The following is a 21055-nucleotide window of genomic DNA, read 5'->3' on the forward strand; positions in this document are numbered from 1 at the left end:
TCTCATCAAAAGAGAAAACAAATTACCCAAGCAGGCAACTAAGATTCAGGGAAAGGAAACACACCCTCAAGGAAACCAGAAGGAACAGCAAGACAAAAGTGAGGATAAAAACGGTAGATATGTTAAATCCATGAGCTGTTTCTTTGGAAAAGTCAAACAAAACTAAAAAACAGCACACTGCTAGAAAATAAATCAAGAAGGAAAAAAACGTCATAAATATCGTTAGAAGCGACAAGGGGCATACATTAGCATAAAGCACAGGCTCCAAATTCAGGGAGGACTCTCAACAATTGCATAGAAACACGTTGGAAAAACTCAATTTTTTTCCCCTGTAAAAATCTAAATTACCAACATTGACCGAAGAAATAGAAAACCTAAATCAACAACAATAAAAAGAAATTCCTGTATTTTCTCATATGTAAAATATATTTCTTCTGCTCCCCCAAAAGGCATCAGGATGTGCTGCACGTGGCGGTGAACTATTTCTGATTTTTGAGGTGCATTCCACTCTTTGACAGCCTGTGTTCAACAAACAGCCCTGGGGCCTACTCTTGGCCCAAGCCACAGTCAGCCCAGCACAAAGTCCTGTCGTGTAAACTCTCCCGTGTCACAGAAAAGGACTGAGAGCCCTCAGTTCATCCTGTGTAGCAAGCACGACCTGGATCCCTAGACCTGAGAAGGGAGGTCACTTCCGAAGCTTTGCGGTGGCACAAGAAACATCAACAGAAAAAAGAAATCGGCATGTGTATTAAAGTAGACAAACATCTCCTCTACAATTAAAAATCACATACTTAAAAGGAAGCAGACAGGACATTATTTAGGTAAATAATGCATATAATTAATAAGAACAGCATCAAGACCTCTAAGGAAACAAGAGACTTAAAAAGAGGAGGAGCTAAGTTGTAAATAAATGCTTGAGAAAAGTTCAAGCTCAAGATAAATAAAACAATTACCACCTCACACGTTAAACTAAAGATCTCCCCCCACAGCAAACAGGCAAACATTTCCTTGTGTCAGCTGTCTAATCTTAGCTCCAGCATGGCCAATTTTCCTGACTATTGTCTGGTTTTATGAACCAGGTAGATTGAACCATCCGCCAGCAAGGCAACGAAGGCATCAAATAGGCAGCAGCAGCCAGAGAAAGGCCGAGCGGGGCGGCTCACAGTCCTGGGTAAATCTAAGTACTCCGGGACAGGCGTGCTTTAACCCCTATAAACGAACAGAGCACTGAGTACCAGTCCAGACGAACAGAGTATTTAGCAGATTATTAAAACAAAACGTGCTTTTCTCACTTCCCTGCTTGTCTAAAAAAAAAAGTGAGCCTGACCTGGTGTCTGTCTGCATCTTCCCATGGCTGGAAACTCATGCTCATGGAGGAAACAACCCTTACAGAGAAAACTCAAGCCAAGCTCCTTCCTGGGGATTAAACTTTCTTCCTTATCAACTTCTATTTCTTACCTGCTTCATTACTTTGCAGATCTAGCCAGAAGCAGTGAGTATCAAAAGATCTTTTTTAAACTTGACCTGAGAACTTCAAGTGAAGTGGCGGCCGACTGGCAAATCTGGTTCCAAGCAGAGTAAGATGCCCAGGGCAAACCTTACAACCGTGTAATTACCTGGCGCAATAGCATTTTCTAATGGTGTCTCATTAGGTGTCAATGACATGGAATAATTACTGTTAAGGTGACCTTTTGTCAAGGGAATATAAACAAGGGAATCATTTAACACCAAGATAACATGGTAATACATTAAAATCACATCTTGATAGGATTTCAGCGTGCAGTGAATTCAAAAGCGAAAGAACCTGTCTTTATATAATTGCTAGCGTTGTCTAAACGACAAGTAGCAAAGACTGTTTTCAGTGTGTGGCTCGTGCTTTGGCATTTAGTCTGATGAGAAGTCGGCTTTTAGAAACTCCTATTGATAAATGACACTTTTATAAAGATTTTTATTGGCTCTTTGATACAAGTTGGGCACAGATCCCCGGACCCATGAATTCCCGAACTGCAGGAACATCAAACTATGCTACGGCGTCGCTGGAGGGAATGAACTAGTGTTAAGCAGAATCTGAGCAATGCAAATGTCTGGAGGCTGACGGTTCCTAAGTGCCAAGTCACATTTATCTACATCTAGTTTGCAAAATGTTTAAATGCATTCGACAAATAATTTTTCCTACCTCAGAGACTTAGCTTCTGTTGCCGAATTGGTAGACTAGTAGTGGTTATGAGAACAAAGTTCCCAGTATAAATAAAGCAACAGTCACTAATTGTCAGATAAAGTACCACCCAATGTATGAGCAGAGTATCCAAGCTAACAGATGCTTGTAAAAGCACCACCTCATTCTGATGATTACGGGGACACAGGAACCACTGGACTGCCCTGATGGCACAGGATGTGGGAAAGGCGAGAGTCTTCATAACGCTTTCGGCAAGCAGCATTACAAACAGTGCTGTGACCTGTATCTAAGGCAACGGGCACTGGATGAGACAGGGACCAGCATTATCTCTGACCCAACACGGGGCCTCCCTTTTCTCAGCCTTCTTCAACAGTGCAACTATGACAACACAGACACAGCTTTGTGGTTTGCAGAGCATTTCTCACAGCATCGCCCTCATCCCTCCTTTGCAGATGAAATGACTGAGGCTGAGCAGTCTTCATAGTTTTATCTCTAGATTCAGACGTTGTTAGATTCAGAACAATGGATATTTCTAAATAGATGGAGGAAGAGTAAAAGCACGGTCTTTCGAGTTACTCAGATTTTGACTATGAGCTCTGCCAAGTCCTGGGGTTTACCATTTTAGCAAGAGATTCTCCCCCAAGAGCATGCGGTTTTCCTCCTGGATGGACCCAAGGAGAGGAGAACGACGTAGTGGGTGCCGCACAGTCAATGAGCGCCTTGCTTGTATATGGTGTGTTGGATGACGTACTACCGTCACTAGCCTGTGAATTGGGGAAACAGCAAAGAGAGACGTCTGTTTATTCTAAGGAACGTCAAAAAGAAACTGGCTGGGACTGTGAAGAGAAAGGAAGTGGAAAACACACTTGTAATTTGTTCTGGGATTGACCGCAATCTTACAGCTGGGAGACACCGTTAGATGTGACCCACTGCAACAGTTAATAACGGAACTAAATGACAGGATCCCTAGTTCAACGCTGTGTGTGTGTGTTCAGGCTCTAAAAACTGATCTAAGGACACGCTGGTCCTCTGGAGTGTGAGAACACCATCTGAGAACAGCTGTGGGATGGGGGATTGGGGCAGTAAAAGCCTACGTCCAGTTTACTCTGGAAGGCGGAGCCGGGCTCCTAGTCAAGGATTGTTCAATCCACAAAACATACACCTTTTGAAGAGGTGTGGACCATTTTTATTACAAAGGCAGGATGGAGGGGAAAAAAGCCACTCAAAGTTTCAGTAATTCAATAATTTATTCCTCTAAAAAAGTGTGTAAAAGTATATAGCTCTCATTCACAAGGTATATATGAATGACATGTAAAATGGAGGCCTTTAGTATTGTTTCTTTTTATCAAAGTCTTTTAGTGTACTGTACCAGCGCTATACTGTAGTTTTTTAAATGAACTTCACATATTTTTGTATTCTTTCAAATTGTTTGCTATATATAAAAGAAGCTCACTGCAAAATGCCTGAAGGAAAAAAGGAAACAAAAGAAATTCAGAACTTCCCAGAAATGTACAGCTTTTACATTTAAAAAAGGTTCTGAAATATACATACAAGCATGCTGGACAATCCCGCCCCTCTCCCCTCCCTATTTCCCCATTTTAGTTCAAACCATGGTAAGAGTTCTGATTTCTGCAGAATTTCCAAAATTAAAAATAAAAAAAAAATAAAATAACTTCTCACTCTGTAGCAAATCCAGGGCTTGTACATTTCAGATTAATTCAGTAAAAAACTCACAAGTAAAATAATGCATATTTAAGGGAAATATTATACAGACTTTTTCACACAGAAGTACATAATAAGATTTTTTAAAATCTATTGCCATTCATTTATTTTTGCACAAAAACGTATAAATATGTCACCAGCTTTTCTTAACTTAAAAAACTTAAATAAAAGACACCAGATGAAAACTACCCTTTGCTGCCTTTTTTTAAAATTTTTGTAGGGGTTTTTTGTTTTTTGTGGTTTTTTTCTTTTTTTTGCTTAGAATCGGGTTTCTAGGGAAGAAAAGCCCCTGCATTAAAAACAGCCCATTTTAAAAAAAAATTCAAAGTTCTGATGAATTCTGGGAAAAAAGCAACCCCAAAGTGGTAAAAGATTACAAATATCTACTTTACAATTTGTCTTCTCACCAAGATAATTTTATACAAGTTTACAATCTTCATCATCTTATGCTCTTCAAAAGGCCTTGAGAATTTTTCCTTTCTGATTAAGAAAAAATAGCACTGCAATATTTTTAAAGTCAATTTTACACTGTACACATTAGATACAAATGGTTCGATATATCAGATTTTTTTTAACCTATACATTGCGAAAGTCAACCCCCCCTTTGATTGGTGGTACAGAGAACAAAATTATCCATTTACAAGTTATTTCTCTGCTTTCAATTCCCACCACACAACTTTTTTTTAATATAATGTTTTAAACGTTAGATTATTTCAAGAAAAATACTTTTACAAAATCATATCAGTTATTACATTTTTCCTTTTTTTGTTAACGACCAGGATATGGAAGTCTCTTGGAAGATTTAAAATGTGCATGATTCTCTCCACAGCTGACTAGGGCGCACGGCCTGATGAGAGCGGCTCGCAGGAGGCAAGCCCACGCCCACTGCCCTCAGACAGACACGCACAGCAACATAAGGGTTAGAAACGGAGTCTTAAAGACAATCCTCTTGGGCCTGGAATGAGGGGTCATAAGATACTTCAATTAGCCATTAATGCTTTCAAAAGGCATTTTTAAAAAAGTCCCACCATGAAGGCTCAACTTCAAGTACTAATTTAATGGTTAAGTTGTAATATTTCTTTGAAATAATATTCCTATGGTCCAGAAAAAATTCACCATATTTATAACTGATTTTATGAGCAAACACTTTCGACTGTGATATGTACATGAGTCCCTTTTGATCTAATGAGAGGAGAGACCTGGCTTTCAATAAGAATTCACTAGAAAATATATTCCCATTGTGACTATATAAAACTAATGAAGGTACTTGCCTCCATGGCTCTGGGTTGAGCTTGACTGCCTTCTGTATAAAAATGTTATCCTTCATGAAACGCTGGCCACTTTTAATAAGGAACATGGCAGAATGTTTACCCAGTTTGTTCTTAACAAAACCCACTGTTGGGTGGTTTTAAATATATTACTTTTTAGGCGTGATCTCCCCAATTTGTTTTCACTCCTTTTCCGGCTTCTAGGACAGAGGTATGTAGTCAAAGAATCCTATGGTGGATCTGAGTTGGGTTTCAGCTACTGTACCTGGTCCTTGTGAATTAAAAAAATTAAAAGAAAGTCACAAAAACTATATGACAAGACAACTTAAAATAAATAAACAAAATGAAGATGTCTCAGACCTTTTGTATCTACACACAGGTATGAAGTCAACCAAAGCACTCACGCCAATCTAGATGGGAGCACTAGGGAGACAGAAACCCCATTATGAAATTGTCTACTTGAGCTGGTTCTTATTTTTAAAAAGTCCCAGATTATGGAGTTCACATAACCCACAGGCCATACACCAATAACTAGAGGATTTCATCCAAAGGGCTAAACTGCCCTTATTTTTAAACAGAGACTGAAAACACAGACTCTTGTGCAAAAGGATACTGTCTCTTCTGTTTCCCTCTTAAAAACCAACAACAAAAAAAACTTCCTGTGGACCAGTGGTTTGGGGCTGCACACGCCATGACACTGGCTGAAAGTCACTGCTTATGGAAGTTTCCAGGTCCATGAGAGAAGTGTCAGTGAGTCACTCTGGTAAAGAACACTGCAGAAAGGACATGTGCCTGCTGAGAAGGAATCACAGTGCAGGACTGTGGAGAGTGGTCTCGAGAGGATGTGGGCTATCTGCAGAGTGTAGCAGGTTCCTTGGGCTGAGGCTGCGGGGAGAAGGAACTGAGCCAGAGAGAACAAGTGCTTTTCCAATTAAAGTATATTCATGATGGCATTGTACAACTGAGTGAGCACCACAAAGTGGACGGGAAGGCAGGAGGTACGGTCCTGGGTGGCCGGATTGCACGTGAGCCAGGACAGAGCGTTGTACTGCTCCAAAACGAACCTGCCGGAGGAAACACACAGATCAGAGCCCGACGCTGGGCAGAGGGGGGCTGGGCTGCAAGTCCTAACCCTCCAGACGCAGCAGCAAGAAGGCCTAACGTCCCTCCTTCACTCGCCCCAGGCTCCCTCCTATAGTCCCCTTTCTCCTGTTCCCTCTTCCTTCTAGACCTGCACTGTCCAATACGGCAGCCACTGGCCACATGGGAATTCAGACATGCTGTCCAGGCCCTGGGCTTCAAAGACTCAGTGTTAAAAAAAAGCATGTAAAACAGCTCCCCAATATTTTTATATTGATTACTGCTGAAATGATTACTTTTTATATATTTGATATTACTTTATCTTTTTGATATAACTGGTAAATTCATTACTAAAATTAACTTCACAGATCTCATTTTACTATTTTAACGTGGCTACTAGAAAACTTTTACTTAGCTATGTGGCTCACACTGTATTTCTATTGGACAGTGTTGCTCCAGAGGCCCTGGAAGCCAAAGCATGTTGACCAGGTTTTCTTGCTTAACTAGAACTTTCAAATCACTCGAGTCATTAGAAAACATTAAAAAATGCTTATGTATTTTCTCAAGTACATAAAGAATGTCCATGGCGTGTTAAAGTGCAAGAGCATTAGGCCACTTCTGGGAGGCACTTCACAACTATGGAATTCACGTTCTAGTTAATTTATTTACATAACGTATGCCAGGAAGGGGAAGAAACATTCTCAAAGCCATGTGCTTTAATCCAGACTCTGTCTTCAGACTACTCGCCCCTACGTCGATCTATTTTCCGCAGTGGGAAGTGCCTCCTCTAAGCGGGGGGCAGGGCAACTGCACCTGCACGGAACTCATCCAGCTTCACAAGGCATGTGCCACTGTCCTCCGCTCTATCAGGGGCTGCGGCTCTCACCAGCCCATCAGACAGTGCTCCACGGCACAGAAGGTAACAGCTCTTCCCTGAATGCCACACTTCAGTTAAGACACCTTGGAAAACAAGTGTAAAGGAATATAACTTCAAATTGTGCTGCTATGTTGACCAGGTCTGACTCTACCTTAAAACATCAGATGTGGTTTTGGAGTCAAGAGGATGTGGAACCCGCTGAGAATTCCTGGCAGGGAGCAGTTCGTCCGTCTGTGCTACAGAAATGTGGTGGTGCAGCGAAGCCTGGCGAAAAACAAAGATAGTTACCTTCCTGGTCCAGGCAACCACAGGGCAGAAAAAGGCTGGCCCACACCTGCCAGAGCAGATGCTCTCTAAGTCCTTACAAGTCAGGGCTTCTGTGAGTCTACGGATTTTAATCTGCTCAGTAATCCCAGTGTGATCCCAAATAACTCCATATCCTAGAGTTGAAAAAAAAGCTAGCTTTGCAAATGAACTGCAGATGACTGACTAACGTGCCTCTTCAGGTCGTAATCCGTAGAAGGCCTCACTGGATATGGCTGCTTGTGTCCTTGTGGTGGTGGTCTTCTTTCCTGATTTCCCACAAATCAACAGTTAGTTCTAGAGGCTCAATCAGGTTCTGATTCTTTTCCGTGGTGGTAGTCGGCGAGAGAACACTCCATGGCTGCTGCTGCGCCCTTCTCACTGCATCACATCAAAAGGCACCTAACCTCTGCTGTCCCACTGGAAGTAACAGGACTGATCGCCGGATTCGGCAGGTGCCAGCACTCTCCATCCCCCATGAAGCTCCCCACCATTTTTCCACTTAGTGGTTTCGGCACAGCTTACTTTATTAAATAACTAAGAAATATACTATGTAGAGGAGAGGCAATATAAATGCTTGATCCTCTCTCTTTATTTTTCAATTTTCAGATTAAAGAGCTGCTGCTCTAGCAGCTTCAAAAGGTCACTGATAATTGTTTTGTTTTCAGCACAATTATGAACTCACGGATTTGTTCCAATCTACTGCTGTCATCACGCTTTTTGATGATCAAATTGTCCCATCCCTGGGTAATGGAAACCTCTGCAAGCGGGCTCCTGGCTTCTTTGATAGGACCCTAATAACCTTAGGTAACTTCTTTGCTTTTAGGTGTGGTGAGATGTCTCAAGTTCATTGTGAGTACTTCTTACTTCAGAACTGAAATCAGTTACTTCTTCAAAGAACTCTGGTCCTTTCGAATGATAAATGGTATTGAGGAACCACAATTGTGGCAACAGAGGTGTTTATTGCTACTAAGCTGTAATTGCTGCTAAGCTTTTTCAGTAGACGGAGAAAAAAAATCTGTAGACTAATTTTTGAGAGAGGAAAAAGTAAATCAATCTAGCTTCATGCTGATAACTCTAATTCAAAATAAAGATTACATGGCTTTTTATATAGCTTCTTTGATTTCATAATATGTTAAAGTCATTAGGAAAAGAAAATGGCTTGAACTGTTTTTGGTTTAACCTTCCACTGTTTCTTTCTGAAACTATATTCAGATGTGTGTATACATATGTATGTATGTGTGTGTGTGTGTGTGCGTGCATCTTACTGATTACTCCATGGTAATCTATACTCCACAGAACAATTATATAAAAATATTCCTCTTTTTGTTATGGGTGACTAATTCTCCACTATAAGGATGTCCTACAGTTTACTGAACCAGTCCCTTACTGTTGGACATTTCAGTTGTTTCTAATCTTTTACATAATGTCATTTTTTGTTTTCGCCCATGTGTCCTTTGAACGGATTTCTAGAGGTGGGACTGCTGCCTCAAAAAGAAAATGTGTGGGGTCGTCATACTTGGCTTTCCCACCGGCACCAACACATTCTCCCCACAGCCCTGCCAACAGAGTACACTGGCAAACCTTTGCCCTTTTGCCAATCTGGAGGTGAGAAATGGATTTCATTCTAGGTTCTTCCATCTAAACTGAAGTGACAAATGTTTTTTTAATCCTTAATTTGGATTAAAAGGCTCCAAGGAACATAGAGGAAGAAGCAGACATAAACACGGAACTTCGTAGCTGACTCTTGTCCTGCTCCAATGAAGAACACCGACAGCCTGTGGCAGGCGAGGAAGAGGACTGCTAGTAATCTTCTTCTCCACCCAGGCTTACCCTCACTGACAGCAATGTGATATCGACTTGGAGAAAGACTGTTACACAGAACCACGTGTCCATCCGAGATGTACCCTTCGGGCCCCACAAAGTCTTCTCCTTGCGTTAATGGGATTCATTTCTTTGTGACATAGTTTTGGGCTCCTCTCTAAATACTACTCTCCACCTACAACTGTAATTAGAATATCCTCAGATTATAAGTAAATATGAGAGAAACAGGGAACAGAATCAGATTATGGTGATTAAGACAAAAATTTCTAAGCAAAATTGAACTTAAGTATGTCACTCATCCCCCAAAACTTCAAATATGGCAGTAAACCAACCTTTAGGAAGAGGGGGCACTGGTTCTGAGCCTGGGGACATGATGACCAAAACCACTGCGGGAGATTCTCAGCTCTGGCAGTTGATACCAAATACCCAAGGGCCAGAGGCTGCTGCTTCAGCTCCTCGGGTGCTTCTCGAGAAAGAAGGCGCTCGCCCTGGCTCTGAAAAACAAAGTCCCAAAAGCACACTCAGCATTTGCCACTTCAAACAAAGCTTTGAAAATCAACCTTTCATCAAGTCGCCCTGTACACTGTAGTGACTAATCCCCTTTCTGGCAGCATCTTACACAAAAACACCAGGTGACCGAGAAAGGTCAACAGGGAGGCACTATCTTTGCTGCACACACAGATATCTGATGAAAACTATGGCTCAGGCAGAAGATACCAGCAAAACTAATAACAGCAGTCAAGAACGTACAGATTTATTTTCTCTGGTTAAAAACTACAGAGGGTAAAACCTGTTCTGTGGCATCATGAGGTAACAAACTAAAAGCTGAAAGTGGAACCCTGACAGCCGAAGGTACCGCCACACCCATGTGCTCTTTCACCAGCAACCAACCAAAAACACACAAACACTTGACCGTCCACTGTCAACAACGCTGATTAGGAAAACGTAACATACTTCACCAGTCTCTGCGCAGCACTGATATTCATGGCCTGCCAGCAGGGTAAGATCAGCTCCTGAAGAAGCTTTTTAATTGTAAATTAATATGAACTAACCCCCTTAACAAGAGCCTTTCTGCAACTGACATTTTCCTCATCTTTGATTCTGTTAGCTAGTTTCAAGAGTTGAAAAGGTACCTTTTGTGCAAGCCAATAATAAGTAATGTGTTTGTTTTCAAAAGCCTTCTGTTTTGAGGGAAAAAAATCCTCAACCACTACATCAAGTTGTACTAATTCTGAGTTGGTTAAAAAATAAAAATTTACTGCAACCTTGAACAAATTCTTTCCTCTCTTATAATGTCTTAATTGGACATCAAAGAATGTTTAATGGCTCAGAAAGAGGAAATGCTGGAAGCCTCTCAGGGGTCACCTGGCTGCAGGTGCTCAGGACTGAAAAAGGCCACCTGACCAGCTTCAGAACAGTGCTGATTAAAATGTGCCATTCAATTAAGACTTGAAGGCTTGAGGCTCCAGCGAAGGGAGAAAACACAGCACACCTCTGTTTCTTATAAAACTAACATTACACTTCAATTACCAATTCTTTGTTAATGGATAAACTGAGTTACAACAACTGGTACCGGGAGGCAGTTGCTATTATTTCCATTTCACAGATAAGGTAACTAAGGCTGCAAAAGGTAAAGCAAGCTTGTCCAAGATTACAAATTGAGTAAGCCGTACTGCTGTAACTCAGAGCTGGACTTATCAAACTCCAGAGCACACAGGCTTAGCTGCTATGTTATGTGCCCCAGAATTCAACAACCCTAATGAAAACTACCCAGTGTAAAACATGTGCTCTCGGTTCCTATCATAACCATCTCCAATGAACCAATCAACTGTCATTAACCGGCAAATGACTGTGGGGGAAATAAAGACATTTAAAATCTCCCCCTTCCAGATGAGGAAATGGGGGGCTGGCAGTTCCATGGGGCGGTTCACGAGCTGCCCTTTCCTGGTTTACCTGCTCTCGGACTAAAGTTCTAAGTCTTCTCTCTTGACTGTCCTGCAGTGAACCGCGGCTGGAGTCCCACCTGACAGGAACCTGAGTCCTCTCAGTGTGCCTCTGTGTCTAAAGGAGTGGAAGCAGGCTGCTCACCCTTGTGCAGTTTACAATATTAGACATAGCTATGTTTCTGTGTCTCAACCCCTCAATCTCATGCTATTTTAAATACAAAGTATAATACAGTGATAAGGCATGAATCATCTAGCTTTTAAATGAAGTTAACACAAGCTACGGCAGAACCTTTAACTCTGCAATCTTTTGTTAATCCTCGTCCCATATCCCTGGGATATGTAAAGATGAAACTAGTTGTAAGCTCTGGTTTTTCCCTTAACACTCAGGCATTAACCTGGACATTCCTCCACAATCAGCCTTGCCGGGGCTCCGGCCATCCCTGCAGGCTGGCCATGGGGAAGCTTGTGATGCGTGAACAAAGGCACGTGAGGGACACGAGAACAGTCAGGCTCCTTTCGGAATAGTTAACCATCAATGATGTGTTCTTCAGTTAACACAGCTACCTGGCATGTTAAATAGGGCTGTTGAATTAGCCTCTGAAAAGCCACTATTTTGGCAAAAAATAAAACATAACTGGGAAGCACCAGGCAATCAAAAACTAATTTTTGCTAAGAAAAAAATAATTGCACAAAACTCTTGCAGCTACAAATAGGACTCCGCTTCTGATAAACCATATTCATCAGGAATAATGATACATTTCTTCCGAATGCCTGCCTTCAGTCAAAATGGAACAACTACAGAGTTGCTTTCGCACACTTATTTCTCTTGCACCTGGGTCTAAGACTGACAAGAAGAAAAGCACATGTAGTAAAAAGAAGATGACACTTCCAGAGGATTATTCCTGAAGGCTGAGGTTGTTTTAACCAACCTACTTCAGATGGTCCTTACCCGACTATGCTGGAAGTGAGAGCCCACACCAATTCCAGAAGGAGAGCCTGGGGAAGGGACTGGGGAGGAGTTGGGAGAGGAGTGGAGGTTCCCAGTCATTAATATGCCAATGTCATTGTCCATATCATCTGGGAATGGAAGGTCAACAAACATATCATCTAGAGGGGAGGGGGGAAAAAAAGCACAAAATTAAAAAAATACTCCATATCCTCAACTTATCCAATACACTCTTTTTGTTGACCTGTGACTGTAATAGACATGTGTTGTTCAGAACTTAGTAAGATTTAATGCATGACTACTGGGTGCAAAGTATTCCTTCTGCCAAGCATTCTTTCATTTTGTACTCTTTCCAAGGATCTCCTAATGTGAAGTATTAACAGAACGGAGAAATAAAGAACATAAATTAAAACTCCACATTTTGTATAGCCTCCAAAGGCACTTAAAAAGATGGCAAAACAGCTAAAGAAGCAATTTAATTATTAAACAAAGTTAAAATTGACACCATCCAAGAAAACAGCAGACTCCATCCATGCATCCAATTAGCATCTAAAATAATGGAGCCTGAATTAACGCACGTTAATAGGTGTGAACCTGCCCTGAACTGGAGGCCTATTCCAGAAGGAGATCAAAGCACAAGGTTTTCATTAAAAAATTCTCTCCCACATTATAAAAGTAAGGTACACTCACAGCAGAAAATTTGGAAAGGAAAGGGGAAAACCATTACCCATGACCCAATCACCTCCTTTTTCTCTTATTTGTTATTCCACTGTGATCATACTATACATGCTATACACATATATGGTAAGTATGGCATCCTTTACCCTCCCCATTTAACAGGAGCAAATGCTAGTAGCCGTTAAAAATTTTTCAAAAGACACTGCAAATGCCTGCGTAATATTGAGCGTTTTACAGTTTATAAATAACCATTTCTTAACAAGTGCCTTAACAGATATAACCACAACAATATAACCACAACAATATATTAAGAATAATCAAATAAGAAGTTGTTTTAGAGCAAATCAGATTCCCAATGATTAGCTAAAGGTAGGCGCTATCTTCATTTGGCCTAGTAGTCCTCATACATTCAAACCAAATAAAGAATACTTATTGAGGGGCCGGCCCCATGGCTGAGGGGTTAAGTTCACATGCTCTGCTTTGGTGGCCCAGGGTTTCGCTGGTTCGGATCCTGGGTGCAGACCCAGCACCACTCAAGACATGCTGAGGTGACAACCCACAAAGCTCAACCAGAAGGACCTACAACTAGAATATACAACTATGTACTCGGGGGCTTTGGGGAAAAGAAGAAGAAGAAAAGAAGATTGCAACAGATGTTAACTCAGGTGCCAATCTTTAAAAAACAAAAAAGGAAAGAAATATTTATTGAAAGAGTGACACCCACGTGCAGGACACTACCAAGCAGATAGTATTTTTTCGTCTTTAATGAAAAACAGGAGAAAGTTAATTACCCAGGAGAGGAAAGTATTTATTTGGTCTTGGTAACTGTGCAAATTAAATCTTCAAAACCAAAAAGCTTCTCAAACCTTCAATCCCTTCTTCCTATTTCATATTGTTTACTAAAACACAGAACACCCTGCAGCAGCCTGGTGACTCCATACTCTAGCTCTGTGCCTTACTGAAGAAGTTGAGCCTCTATCCATTTGGGTCTTCCACTCACCATTGTTGGGGCTAAATCCATCTTCATTGGGATAGTTGGCTGGAGCCACTTGGATGGTTGATGATGTTGGGAACACCAAGATGTGTGTACAAGAAGCATCTTGAGGGGTGTTAAGCTGAGATGACTGCATGTTTAGTGCGGTACTTCGGCCAAAAACAGAGCCCATTGTGACAGCATCTTAAAGGAAAAAAAGAATAGTATCAAGTCCTCTTGTGCAGCAGTAAACAACTCCAGGAATGAAGTTCTGAGAAGACCTGAGCTAGAGTGATATGAGTCTGACACAACTGCCATGCTGGACACCCATTTACAGCTGAGCCCAAGCATTTAAACAACTTCAAAGACACTGACTCAGAGCACATAGCTATGAGAGCCCAAGCCTCACTTCACACTGGAAAGGCTGGGATAAAACTGGATTGAGGCCACCAAATATGTCTAAATTACTTGCATAAGCAGTATTTCTACAAATCAATCTCCCACTTTCTTTCCTCCTGTGGTTGCTCACAATTTGTAAGTACCGTTCTCCTAAATGATACAATTCTATAGAAATGGTACTATTCAACTAATAATTGTTATTAACTAACATTTACTGAATGCTTACTATGTGAACACTTTATTCCTGTCATCTCATTCAGTCATCATAGCCACCTTGAGGTAGGAACTACTGCCCTCATTTCATGACGAGGACAGAGCACAAAGAAGTTATTAACTTCCCCAAGAGGTGCAGGCAACAATTAACCTAAGGTCCAACAAGCAGGCCAATATGGGATACCTGTCTCTCAATGGACTGATGACAAATAAGCTCACTCTCACACCACGACACTATTGACTTTTCCAGGAAGTGAGGGGACAGGGTCTCCCATTTGATCAAAGAAATATCTGGATGGTAAAAACAGGTTTAAAAAGTCTAAAACTGCTTAGCTATGGGGCTAGCCCTGTGGCCGAGTGGTTAAAGTTCCACGTGCTCCACTTGAGCACCCAGGTGTGCAGGTTCGGGTCCTGGGTGCAGACCTTCTCCACTCATCAAGCCATGCTGTGGAGGTGTCCCACATACAAAACAGAGGAGGACTGGCACAGATGGTAGCTCAGGGTGAATCTTCCTCTCTCTCTCTCACACACACACACACAACTGCTTAATTATAAAACAGCTTAGCTGCTAATTTTTCAAAAAATTCTGTGGCAACAATGTCTTGCCTATCCACACAGTGGCACTTACAGTGACTGAGGGCTCACTATGGGCCAGGTACTGTGCTGAACGCTTCACCCCTACTTGCCTTACCATTCATCCTCAGCCATATCAGAGTCTCTAAATATCCTCTCAAGGCTGCTTGGAGATTCTGTCAAATACCTGTCTTCAAAAGGATACTCAAATATGTATCATGCTGGTGTCCACTTTAGTAGTTTTTGGGGGGTGATTTCACACACTAACAACAAGTTGGGGTCAGGCATGACTCCATGACTGTAAGAGCTCTCAATTATGTCCAGAACTTAGGCTTTCCCCAAGCTATGGTCAACAAAGATAATAAAGTCACAAGCCACTCCCCTTGGAAGAGACCAAACGATTTCCATTTTTGAGCCCAATTTTTGAGTACAATCTTCTCTTATAAAGACAATAAAGATATATTCTACACTTGTCTGTGGACTTAAGTTTGAATGGACAGAACTGATGTGCTACCTAATTAATGAAACTGACAAGAAGAGATTTACCTGGCATCACTACAAAGGACCCCTGGGGTTCCATAGCAACCAGGCAGGCACTAAGGATAGAAGGAGAGTCTGCGGCAGAGATCCCACACATCCGGCACACGTCCTTGAGCCGTTTGCTGATTGTCTGTAGTGAACATTCTCCAAGGAGGATACTCCAATCTAAAATCAAGTGTCACAGGCACACACAGTCTTTAGAAAGTCACACTGATAGCAGGTTTGAGCATTTTACCAGTTTTGCCTGGTTAATTGAATTTCCAGGATTGGGGCCTAAAGGGAATACGGCTTTTTACAGGTTCCCCTCCTTGCTACAAAGAAAACATTACGTGACCTCTATTACACTTCATTAACAAAGAAACAAAGGCCTCCTATGCTGTAGACTTCACTATTACACTTCATTAACAAAGAAACAAAGGCCTCCTATGCTGTAGACTGAAGTCATCTCCGACATGACCTGTGAGAGGCCAGCACAGCCCCAGGTAGATTTAGGTCCTCAAATGCTTTCTGACAACGGGGCCAGACTGTTCTGTCCTTTCTCCTCCTTCTCCAGTTCTGGATCTTTCACTGCCCCATCAGCACTTCCCTTTAGAAGGGAGCACAGTTGGGGGCGAACCGCAGTGCTGTCACCACTGTAGGTTAGTTGTTTCCATGAAAGACAAGCAGCAGGAGAACGGAAGGGGAACCCTTCTGAGAACGCCCGAAAGAGCTGACAAACTATGGGTGTGAGTGAAGCGCTCCTAACGCTAATGGTTCAGATTTAAAAGTCGGCACAAATTTTCTTTCTAATACGTGTTTCTTGCCTCCAAACAAAGGCGCTCTGTCTGCTCAGAGAACTGTTGAGGGTTATGTTAGTCTGGGCACTGAAGAGCACTTGGTCCTCTCCTCTGACCCCGACACACACACAGGAAGCAGGTCAGACTCCTGCAGCGGCACACTGCTGTCGCGGCACGGCCCACGGACGGAATGCCACTCCACTGTAGGCTTTTCTACCTCCACCTATTTTTTCAAACAAGCTATTCTCCCCTTAAAGGGCAAGAGAAAGGAAAAATTTTTTCATATTTCGTATTCCTAAAGAACCTCAAACTGAAGTGGCTGAAATAAAAGTGGCCAGGAACATTAAGAAGGTATTTTTAAAAATCAGAGAGTAATCACACAGATGTGAGTTCTGTATTTAAAACCAAATAAGAAGGAAAAGACAGTATGAGTATTTTATCACACTTTGGTGATGAAGAATAGAAACTGGCAGGGCTGACTGTGAGACCTGCAGGTCCATACCTGATGCTGTCCCAGAAGCGCAATGTGGCACAGACCTCAGGCCCCCAAAGGAAGGAAATGCAGATTAGCAAACTCACTTCCCGTACACTAGGCTCTTCTTCATGTTTCACCCCTCGAAAGTGCGTTTGCTCTCAATCTTTTGACAGGTCCTCGGTCACACTCACATTCCTCTCCTCTTGGAGCTAAGAAGAGTGTGTCCCTTCTAAAATACCAGAAAGGGAAGGCAATTGCCCTAATAATTTTTCCAAAACACCAACTGACTAGACTACTAGGCTACGTTTTTATCCCCTCTTCTTCTTTTCTATTATATTCTAACTTTTCCCAAGGGTTAACAGTAGCTCAAAGCCTTTAAGAAATAAGATTGACTAAAAGGCATCCTAGGAGAGAAGATAGGAATTCTGACAGAAATGAAATGATGAATTCCCTAATGTATTAGACCTCCAGGCTACTAATACAAGATTCATTATAAGTAAGAAATTCTTTAAAAAATGAAAAGGGTAACATTTTCTATTAGTCTACAGTATAATTTGTTACTAAAAAATTTTGTGTACGATAGATTCCTAAGAAACCACTTATTTAATACATATTATGTAATATTTGAATCCACTGCTGTTAAAACCCACTGTTAACTGCTGTTAACTCACTCAGGCAACTTGTTACACTGCAAGTTATATCTGTACCAGGGGTTTTAATTTAGGGGTTCCACAAACACCTATAAAGCAATAACATGCACACTCTAATGCAAGAGTCAGCCAACTATGGTCCACAGGCCACAGCGCCCACCGCCTGTTTTTGTAGACAAAGTTTTATTGGAACACAGCCACGTTCATTCACTTAGGTATTGTCTGTGGCTCTGATGTGACAATGGCAGAGCTGAGCAGTTCCAACAGTGACCAGCTGTCCTGCAAAGTCAAAAATATTTACTGTCTGGCCCTTTACAAAGAAAGTCTGCTGACTCTGCTTTAATATACTTGCACATACAAAATCACAAAGCTAATCTGTGATATACGCTTTGCTTTTGTACAGACTTTAGAAAAAGACTTCTACCTATATGCATATATTGAACTTTTCATAAATGTGTCATTAGTAAGACTTTAAAAAAATAATCTAGGCCTGTTCATACTGCTCATGTAAAACTGTACAAGTAGCTACACTAGGACAGTAAATGAGCTGGGCTCGATGCCAGGCAAGGCAGCTGCCAGCGGTCAGCTGTGTTATGTTACAGTTCCTTTTAGTGCTTTGTGACTGACTGTTAGACTTATGATAAGGAACAGAAGCAGTTGGTAGCTCTATCTGGGGAAAAACATCCACTCTCTTAAGCGTCCAGTCTGAAGAATATCAGACAGTGGCAATGTGAATAAAGATGGATCCAATTTGCAACTACTTGTCCTTGTAAATCAGGATTATCTTGCTATTGTACCACCTAAACAAAATAAAGAAATATAAAACTCATCACCATCGACCACCAAAAACAAACAAACGAATGAAGGAAACTAAAGGCTGTTCTTACTTATAACTTCTACTATCATCCATAATCTCTGACATAAAATTTTTATGTTAAAATTGACTTGTTCTTCTCACTGATTCAGTATATAAATAAATGTTAGAAATTCTAATTTACTGAGTATCACTTCTGTATTAATAAAACATTATTTTTCTGCTTTATGTATTGGACTTCAATATTTTAGATTTTCTTTGGATAAATGGTTGGTTGCTAATGAGAAGTTTAAAGAACACTGGTTTATCTTGTACATTGAAAAGAATCAGAAAATACAATCTGCTTTACTCTTACTACTAGCTTTACAATTTTCTCCCTCAGCTCGGTAATGATGTTAGTGCAGCCCTTTCCCTTTGTTTCTCGTACATACTGCTTCAGGTATTTCTCACCTTTAAGCTCCCCATGGCCAAGACGCCCAAGTCGCCCGATTACAACTCTCCAGGGTAGAGACGTCATTTGGACAATACCTATGCACCATTCCCATAACTTCTGTAGTCCAATTTTACGTGCAGATACTTTACTCCTCCGTGATCTGAAATAGAAAGAAATGGGAAAGGGACCCCCAAATGAATCAAAGCTATCTCTCAGTAAGATAAAATCTAGAAAATTCCAAGGAACCCACCCACACAGTACCCACTGCATTTAGATAAGAAAATAAGAAAGGTTCATATCTGAGGAAAGGCACAGCATCAACGACATGCACCATAAACACCAAGGCTCCTCACCTGTTTGGTAAAGCAATATTTACAATACAAGTTTCTAATAACTCCCCATGGAGGTCAGTGCAGGAAGCCAAAAGCCAGCGCTGATCATGAGACAGACAATAGCCCACAAAGAGCACATTGTACTTCTGGCTCGCTTCACCAAACGTCTCTCCCAGCTCTGTCTGCTTGTCTTTGATGGGGGCCAATATAAAAGGAGGGGAGTAAAGCTGGATTGGACTGGGCCGCTGAAATCAAAATCAAAATCAGTATCAACACAAAGCCACTCAATGTAATATTTACAACAAAACCCAGAACAGCACTGAATGAAATCAACAGGGAGTAATGACAATAGATTGCCTCCCCTAGTACTCTCTATATAAATAGTAATGATAATACAGATAACAAAAAGATTGTTTAAATGATATAAGCTAAAATTTCCTTATTAAAAGAAATTACTAATTTAGAAAGTAAACCGACCCAACTTTATTAGCCATTAGGAAAGTGGAAATTAAAACCACAATGAGATACCACTATATACCCACCAGAATGTCTGAAATAAAAAAGACAGAGAACACCAAGTATTAGTGAGAATGCAGAACAACTAGAACTTTCATATATTGCTGGTAATACAATCCCTTTGGAAAAGTATTTGACTATATCCACTAAAGCTGAGCAAACACCTACTCTGTGATCCAACAAGATGCATATATGTGTTTACCAAAGGACGGGGATAAGAATGTTCACAACAGTATTAATTGTAATGATTGCTCCAAACAGAAATAACCTAAATACCCATCAATGGGAAATGGATGCTAAACTGTCATACAATCACACAAACACAACATTAAACAGCAAAGAGAATGAAAAACTACCACCACGAGCAACAAAACGAATGAACCTCAACACTGAGTAAAAGTCAGACACAAAGGAACATAAATTATACGATTCAGTTTATATAAAAGTCAAAATCAGGCAAAACTATGCTGCTGTAAGTCAGAGTGGTGATTACTGCAGGAGCGAAGGGACATTAGAGAGGCTTCTGGATGCCTGTTATGCTTTGTTTCTTGTGCTTGCTACATATTTTTACTTAGCGAAAATTCATCAAGCGGTACACTTATGACTGGGTACTTTCCAGTATGTATATTATATTTTAAATGTGTGTGTATGTATGTAATTTAAGAAATCAAAGCATTAACTACTACCTAAGACAAATATTTTAAATAGTCAAACTGTGACAAAATTTAACTGTCATCTTTGTTTACAGCTATTATACACAATTCCATATTTAATAAACTACAGCAGTTGTCAGCCAACTTCTATAAAGGACCAGATAGCAAATATTTTAGGCTTTGTGAGTCTCTGTCACATAATCTTCTCTTTTTAAAAATGTAATTCTCATGTCTCTGTAGCTGATCACACAAATACAGGCTGCAGGCCAGACTCAGTTCACAGTCACAGGGGCTAATTCCTGAACTATAAAGCATAAGAAATAGTAGTAATGGAATTACAGAACTTTAAAGCCAAAAGAGACCTTGGAAATAATCTAAGCCAATTCTTTCATATTAGGGACACAAAATATGGGCTTAGGGATATTCTAAGATATTCTAACAACTTGCTCAAAGTTTCAAAGCTAACCTTATCACTGCTCCATTCATTCTCCATAAACCTGGAAATTCCACTTCGAGGTATTTACCAAGAGAAGTGAAAACATAGCCACACAAAAACTTGTACACAAATGTTAAGAGCAGCATTATTCACAATAGCCAAAAAGTGGAAAAACCCAAATGTTCACCCACTAATGAATGGATAAACAAAATGTGGTATACCCATATAATGGAATATTATTTGGCCATAAAAAGAAATTAACTACTGAGACATGCTATGACATTGATGAACACTGAAAATATTTATGCTAAATGAAAAAAGCTAGACATAAAAGACGACCTATTGGGGTTGGCCTGGTGGTGCAGCGGTTAAGTTCGCATGCTCTGCTTCGGCAGCCCAGGGTTTGCCAGTTCAGATCCTGGGCATGTATCTACGCATCGCTTATCAAGTCA

General features: G+C 40.9%; 1 protein-coding gene across 3 annotated transcripts in view; it reads right to left on the minus strand.

Annotated features, from left to right (window-relative positions):
* Positions 1 to 3404: 3404 nt before the first annotated feature.
* Positions 3405 to 21055, minus strand: part of MED13L (mediator complex subunit 13L) — a 282020-nt gene continuing 264369 nt past the window's right edge. For 2 of the 3 annotated variants that reach the window (XM_044775813.2, XM_044775814.2), the window contains exons 24-31: positions 19020 to 19243; positions 18684 to 18826; positions 15525 to 15683; positions 13821 to 13997; positions 12146 to 12303; positions 9583 to 9744; positions 7275 to 7387; positions 3405 to 6230 (exon numbers count right to left, since the gene is read on the minus strand). In XM_044775813.2, coding sequence (XP_044631748.2) covers positions 6098 to 6230; positions 7275 to 7387; positions 9583 to 9744; positions 12146 to 12303; positions 13821 to 13997; positions 15525 to 15683; positions 18684 to 18826; positions 19020 to 19243 — 1269 coding nt within the window. In that variant the 3' untranslated portion in view covers positions 3405 to 6097. The remainder of the gene's footprint in view (positions 6231 to 7274; positions 7388 to 9582; positions 9745 to 12145; positions 12304 to 13820; positions 13998 to 15524; positions 15684 to 18683; positions 18827 to 19019; positions 19244 to 21055) is intronic. The other variant, XR_011505365.1, reaches the window with a different exon arrangement.

The sequence above is a fragment of the Equus asinus genome, chromosome 8, assembly GCF_041296235.1.
Source record: "Equus asinus isolate D_3611 breed Donkey chromosome 8, EquAss-T2T_v2, whole genome shotgun sequence".
In the NCBI taxonomy this organism is placed as follows: Eukaryota; Metazoa; Chordata; class Mammalia; order Perissodactyla; family Equidae; genus Equus; species Equus asinus.